The sequence below is a fragment of the Lolium perenne genome, chromosome 3 (genome assembly GCF_019359855.2).
Source record: "Lolium perenne isolate Kyuss_39 chromosome 3, Kyuss_2.0, whole genome shotgun sequence".
Taxonomy (NCBI): Eukaryota; Viridiplantae; Streptophyta; class Magnoliopsida; order Poales; family Poaceae; genus Lolium; species Lolium perenne.
In genome coordinates, this window is record NC_067246.2 from 138,166,838 (window position 1) to 138,173,916 (window position 7,079).

At 48.7% G+C, this 7,079-nt stretch overlaps 1 protein-coding gene across 10 annotated transcripts; it reads left to right on the top strand.

Annotated features, from left to right (window-relative positions):
• The first annotated feature begins 1,507 nt into the window (after window positions 1–1,507).
• On the top strand, window positions 1,508–5,750 carry LOC127342563 (uncharacterized). 10 transcript variants are annotated; one of them, XR_007876732.2, is made up of 3 exons: window positions 1,508–2,757; window positions 2,859–2,953; window positions 5,281–5,750. XR_007876732.2 is itself a non-coding variant. In XM_071828155.1 (3 exons), exon 3 carries the CDS (start codon window positions 3,594–3,596, stop codon window positions 4,356–4,358), a length of 765 nt encoding a protein of 254 aa, XP_071684256.1. In that variant the 5' UTR covers window positions 1,508–1,725; window positions 2,655–2,757; window positions 2,859–3,593; the 3' UTR covers window positions 4,359–5,266. The 10 variants fall into 10 exon arrangements, 6 of the variants coding, with proteins under 6 accessions (XP_071684256.1, XP_071684258.1, XP_071684257.1 ...); XR_011755451.1 differs by having other exon boundaries at window positions 1,508–2,741; XR_007876733.2 differs by having other exon boundaries at window positions 1,508–2,741; window positions 5,287–5,750.
• The last annotated feature ends 1,329 nt before the right edge of the window (window positions 5,751–7,079 follow it).

Below are 7,079 nucleotides of genomic sequence, written 5' to 3' on the forward strand. Positions count from 1 at the left end.
TATTTATTTGGCGTGCGTTACTGGCCGCTGGCTTCGACAAATGCAAGAATCTAAAGGACATATTTTTCTTTGTCTGTTCATTAATTTTTACATTTGTTTACTCATGTAACTTGATTTTATATGACTGGAGTACATGATTATTAAAAAAATTATGTCGTATTTCGTCATTGGTACCTTGCAATGTCGTATTACCTGCTGGAACTACATACAAAATATCATGAAGCTGATCCCGTTGCAACGCACGGGCATTTCTGCTAGTCTCTGCTCAAGTGCCCAACTACTGAAATAGACATCTGATTGTACTGACCAAGGTTGATTATTTTTTGACCTGGGCTACGGCGGGCTTACGCCAGCCTGAACAATTATATATCAAAGCTGCGGAACGGGTTTCATTACATAGCTTGAGAGGGGCAGAGGGGCAGAGAGAGAGCTAGCCTAGAGAGTTCAGGGGGGATCATACCCATTACACCAAGAATTAAGAAAGGAGGTAGAGGAGGGGGTGGTGCATCTATAGGCCCAGAGCCTAATATCCTCAATACAACGGCGAGATACAAGTGAAAAATTTTCAACTACGCCATTGAAGGTCCTTGCGTTTCTCCGCTTCCAGATGTTCCAGGCGATGGCAGTGTTGATGGTGGATTCCTCGTAGGTGCAGTTCCGTCCGAGGCAGAAGTCAGAGAACCCCGTGTACATGCTTGGGTTGAAATTTTGGAGGAAGTAGTCCCAGATTTCGTTGCACGGGGGCGTAAGAGCAGGAGGTGGTCCACATCTTCATCCGGGTTGCGGGAGAGACAGCGGCAGAGGTAGAAAGGTGGTGTCGAAACCGTCGCTCGTTAGTGGGCGACGCCTTTTCCGAGCAAGCCGCCAGAAGATCTTGCACTTTAATGGGGCAGCACTCCGCCAAACCGTTGGCGCCACGTCATCAATCTGCAAATGGCTGAAAGAGTTGACATAGAAACATTTGTTTGAGAGTTTTTTGTCAGAGAGGCGAGCGTCACGTGTGTCCGGAGCGTCAGGGCGGAGCTCCACAGAGTTCAGCTCGATAGACAAAGCTCGAAGGTCATCAGCCGCGGCAGCCGTGAGGCGCGGTCCAAGGGAGCTGCGGAGGCCCAGGGAAAGAGTGGTCGCGACGTTAATGTTGGGGCGGGTAGAGTGAGAGAAGAGGTTAGGAAAACGCTCTTGGAGGGTTTGGTCCCCAAGCCAACAATCAACCCAGAAAGCCGTGGAAGCCCCGTTGCCCAGAGAGACTTCTTCCCCCAGGTTGATTAGATTATCTTTAGACGCGACTAATTTTTGTGGATCGGCCCTGCTGACCCATTGGGTCGCTTGAGGCCGGCTCTGCTGATCCGATTCCGTTACGAGGCCGACCTGGACCAAGGGCTTTTATTTTTTGGGTCGGGCCGGGTCGACCCGGCCAATTCCCACCCTGAAGGCCCAAGAGTGGATGATGTACTCGTCGTCTTCTTCCCCCAGCAGCAAGTGCTTGTAAATAAAATACTGTAAAAAATTCGCCTGCGCAAACAGAGTGCCGCATCAAATCGCCGCCACCAATTCGAACCTCCGCAGCCCCGACCGGTCGATACGCCGGCGTGACCGACGAGGCAAGGGTGGCACGGCGGCGTGGAAATTTTCTGGTAAACTCCTGCGGCTGTAGGTGGCCGCCGCAGCGGTCATGCCGTTCCCTTCCCGCAGGCGCGCGGCTCCTGTAGAGGCGGCGGCAGGCGGGTAATCTCTCGTCTTTGCACGCATAAGCGAGTGTAATTAGTCCCACCTCGCCATTCCGGACGGAATCCGCGCGCTATAAAAGCGCCCCATTCGCGGGTTCTCTCGCCGAGTCTAGTAGCGCAGACCTGTAACTCCGGCTTCGGGGGGTAGCGTTGGCCGAGAGTAAGGTCGCTGTGTTGTGCGCTTGAAACCAGGGTCAGAGGCAGCTCTGAGCCCGGCAGACTCGTTCTGCGGCCATGTCCCCCAGCAATGGGGTGCCATGCGGCCGGTGCCACCCGGCGCCGGCCGCGAATCCCTACTTTGGGCTTTTCTTCCCTATCATAAATAAAGGGTTGAACCTTGGGTTCGCGCGCACACTCGGCCCCTCTCGCCAGCTCTTTTTTGCAGTTCCGCCATTTCATTTCTGATTTCTGAATGAAAGCACATAGCCATGTTCATCTCGGAATGCTCCGCTCTGTGTTCTTCGGTTCAGTTTCGCTGGCTATGAATATTTTCTACTCATTTGTCAGAAGCATATACTCTGCAGTTTCGGAAAGGGATTATGTAAACAGGAAAACTGCACCAGCATACTAGGTTTACAACTCTTTTTTGGGGATTGTCGTGATGGGAGCTTCTTAATTTCTGGATGCAGTATTGCATTTGTATTCAGTTCTTGTCCTTATTCTTAATTGCAGAAATGTCCAGATGCTTTGGAGTAGTTGCTTTATATTTCTTCAGACAATGCCGGCACTTTATTTATTGAATAACATCGCCGTTACAAATAGTCTCAAGGACAAAACAACAAAATAGAGTTAACTGTGGGCGATGATCTTTTGTCAATTTCATCTCTCGTGCTCAACCTATTCCTGCTATTAACATTTTTTTTTTGAACTCGTTTCCTGCTATTAACATTTGTACCTACATGTTAACTGAAGTATTTCTCCCTGTAGATGTTAATTTTTCTTCTCACTTATGTGGAAGCTCATTTGTTCAGCATGAATTAGTTAGAACTGTATGCAGACCGTAGGCCAATTATGGTAAGTTTCACGTGAGGTATGTGATTATTTTTGGGTTTTATATTATACAGATCAATGAACCACTGCCCTCGCCGCTGTGAAGCCTAATCCTATCTTCCTCCGCACCGCCCGTTTCAGGTCCCATGAATGAGAGTCTGACTTGAAGCCACAACACCACCACTGGGTCGCATACCAGCTCTGTCTCTTCACTCTTCCCTTCGCCGATGCATTAGGTAGCTGTTAATTATTTTTCTCCTCATAAATGATTGATTTATCCACTTGTTTCCTTCCATTCGTTCTCTAGATTGATTAGATGTGGTCTAGAATAGGGTGGGAGAGGAACACACCGAGTGAGCCTCCACTAGCTTCTTTAATAACGATCAGTTGTAAGTGTGTTATGCATCTCATGGAATTTTCCAGCTCAGTTTCTTGTCACAGCCGATGTATCTTACTGAATTTTGCATTGAGAAATCTTTAGTTGTGTGAGGAAGAGATGATTCAGGTTGCGCTAGCCATTCGGTTTATGTTGTTTCAAAATTTTCTTCGGCTGGAACCCACTGCCCCATCATCCTCGTTCTTCTCTGCCACTATCTACTCTCTTTGCTTTGTCTACTAATTTAGCAACCATGAGGTATGCCATTAGTTGATGAGCATCAGGGCTCTACGATGTGCCTCTCCATTTAGAAAATGATTGTGCATCTTTGATTGCTCTGCTAAATGCCTGGGTGCCAACAAATCTGCTTGTGACGGGGCTGTAGAAGGTATAAAGGCTTGTGTCATTTCTGAAGTTTTTTTTTTTTTTTTTGAGAAAGTCATTTCTGAAGTTAACAGTAGAAGGTATGGTGGCTTCCCTCTGGACCTGTGGCCACCGCCATGCCGGAGCTCTTCTCCCACTGCTCTCTGCAGTGCGCTTTGGTGCGCCAGGTGCTGACACACGGGCTCGACGCCGTGCTTGCTCCGCGCCTATCAACCGTTGCCTCCGGGCAGCGTGAGGCCCTTCTGCTGCTTCTGTCTTCGGTGCAACTCTCCGACAGCGTCGACGAGCGCACGCTCCCGCTCTGCAGCAAGGCCGGTGGAAAGCTGAGCACCTCCGCCCTCTACAAGTTATGTTCCTATGGCGGGGTTCTTGACGAGCGGCATGAGCTCATCTGGGACAACTACGCCCCGTCGAAAGTCAAGTTCTTCGGGTGGCTCGCCGTCAAGGACCGTATCCAGAGTTGTAGCAACCTCCTTCGCAAGAAGATCCTCACTGCTGATGTGAGCGCCTGTCCCATCTGCGCGGCGACGCTGGAGACGGCCAGCCATATTATGTTCGGCTGCCGCTTCGCTCGACAATTCTGGAGCTCTATCGGGGCGCAACCGGGGGAGCATCGCCAGGCTGCTGCGGCGGTTTGCAGCATCCCTCCATCCGCTCCTCCCGGCTCGGCCTCCACTCTTCGCCTCCTCTGTCTGTGGCAGCTCTGGAAACATCGGAATGATGTCGTCTTCAATAGGCTTGCTCCCTCCATTGAGCTGGTCCGGAAACGCTGCTGCGACGATGCTGTTCTCTGGCGCGGCCGTCTCCCTATGGAGAAGCGTGCTGACGTCAATATTTGGCTCGCCTTCTTCCTCCCCAGGCGCTGGCATGCTGCGCCGTGATCTGCTTCTTCCCCTCGAGCACACCCCCTCTGCAATTCTGCATTGGGTGCTGTCTCCCTGTCCCTCCATGTAACCCTCTGCTGTAAAAATTTTCGGGGAATTCACCCGATCCTCGGATAAAATGAATACAAGCCATTCAGGTGGGGAGCCTTTGAGCTCGCCCCCGGTGAAAACTCAAAAAAAAGTTAACAGTGAAGGGAGCAGTGTGGCTCATGTTCTGGATAGGTCATCGCCTCACCTCCCTCGAGTCTGGCATCACAAGCGACTAATGTGGTTTGGCATTTCAATCAAAATTTTCCTTTCCTTCCGAAATTGTGTAATTAGTCTGAATAGTAGAACAGAGGTAGGAGTAAGACGTCAGGTTGCAAGGGATGCATTATTTTGGACCCCGTGAGAGCACTCATGGGCTTAAACTCATATTGTTCAGTTCACTTTGATGCATTTCACGTGGTGCTTGTGAATTGACAATACATGTATTGTACCTGAAAGTATGTGCAAGTAATCATCATTGAAGGTACACAGTTATGTGAAGCTTTCAGTATGATGGTCTTGTGCAACTTGTACAGGGCTCTAAGCCTCTAACTATATGCTCTGAACCACTTTTGACTCAAGTTAGAGGACCACCGAACTAGGTATCTAGAAACTGTATGGCTGGTATCCCCTGATAGATTTGTATTCTAAATTTCCATTCCCCATCTACCACAATGCTACTCTAGGGGTTATCACCCTGAAACTGTACTAATCGATTGGCTGTTGATTATGCGGAATCGAGGATCATGTAATTGTTACCTTTCTATCCTTGGATATCTACTATTATCTTGCCAATTATTTGACTTTGGCAACCTGATGGATGTTGTATTTTCTTTGTTAATAAATTATTTTCTCCTATTGTCGAACATACAAGTAAACATGCCATTTTAAGATGCAGATATCAGAGCAAGGTTAAAGCCCGGCACCGCATAACACTCTAAAGGCATTGTTGGTCACAGGATGTGGAAGAACTCGAGTGAACAACAGAGTTAGCAAGGACCCTCTCTACCTCTTGGCGGAAGTCAAGCTGCCCATGTATTACTTTTTCTATGTGAAGTGAATTGGAAAATAGAATTTACGTTTTTTTTTTTCTTTCTGAAAGATAGTTTGCTCTATGGTGTTCCCTGTTCCTCCACTCCGCATTGTGCTGGAAAGAGTCTTTCTACCTGAGATACTTGTGTGCCCGTTATTAGAATTGTAAAAGTGTTCCCTTTTAGATTAAAAAAGAGAAGCACAGTTGATCTAAAAAAGAGAAGCACAAGTTCCCACCAGACTATGTTACATGATGGTAGAATTATTTTTTGCTGGGAAGAATATTGTGTACAAACACGTACTCACATCAGTGTGAAATAAGAAATTGCTTGGTAGTTTGTGTTTATGTTTGACGAGAATCAGTGCAAAAATAAATTCATTTTTATTTGTTATGAACCAATTTACTACTATTTTCATGGGCCCTTTTATGTTTTATTCACCTGTAACAACACACAGGCATGTGACTAATCCGTTCCTAAATAGAGTAAAATATATTAGAGGTCGTTTGGTATCCATCATTTGGGCCTGGAATCCTGGAATTCATTTTGGAATTCCATAAGTGGGCTGTTTGGTTGCCACAGAATTGTGCTGTCATTTCATTTAGGAATTCTAGCAAAATGACTCCATGGGTAAACATGATTCCAAGCTGAAACCTGTCATTTGCAATTCTCTATGGAAGCCTCTACACATTCAATATTGAATTCTGCTGTCATTTGCAATTCCTGTGGCAACTAAACAAGTGTATATTTCTGAAATTACAATATAAATGAAATGAATACATGTATTCATTTTCAAATGCTACAAACGAAATGAAAGCCTGGCTTCCAAACGACCTCTTAGATGTTTTGGCAGGTTAAGGTAAGCAATTTGAGATCTTGCCGCTGCTCTTCCGAAATAACGGCTTTTGCTGTTGTTGGAACTACTAGCGAAGGCGTAAAGTAGCCAAAACGTTATACCCGGCCTGATACGTCTCCCTGTTGTGGAAACGTAATATACTCGTCGTTTTCACCGAGCAGGCAGAGTCTGAAAAGAAAACCTCCGCCAGCGGAAACAGAGCTCCGCATCAAAATCGCCGCCTCCAATTCGAACCTCCGCGGCCCCGGCCCCGGCCGGTCGATCCGCCGGCGGCGTGACCGACGAGGCGAGGGAGGCTCGGCCGCGTGGCAATTTTCTGGGAAGCTCCTGCGGCTGTGGGTGGCCGCCGCAGCGGTCATGGCGTTCGATCAGGCGCTCGGCTCCTGCGGGTAATCCCTCGTCTTAGCACACATTAGTGCGCATTAGCGAGTGTAATTAGTCCCACCTCGCCATTTCGGACGGAATCCGCGCGCTATAAAAGCGCCCCATTCGCGGGATCTCTCGCCGGGTCTAGTAGCGCAGGCCTGTAACTCCGGCTTCGGAGGGTAGAGTTGGCGGGGGTAAGGTTCGGCCCATGCGTGGCGCACCGCCGGTTGGTTACCCAACCGCGGTTGCGGGGTCGAGCTCGGGTCGCTGTGCTGTTGCGCTTGAGCCCGGGGGGACGCGGTTAGCGGCCTAGCCTCGCCGCTGGGTGGCATGCCGCCGGGTCACCGGCGGCGAACCCTTGTACTATTATAGCGCGCCTTGCCTCTGGGCTTTCTCCCTTGTACCATAATAAATAAAGGGGAGATCCTTGGGTTCGCG

What these genes read in the sequence shown, in the direction of transcription:
- LOC127342563 (XM_051368538.1), top strand. Translation starts at nt 3,594, where the DNA reads ATGCCGGAGCTCTTCTCCCACTGCTCTCTGCAGTGCGCTTTGGTGCGC.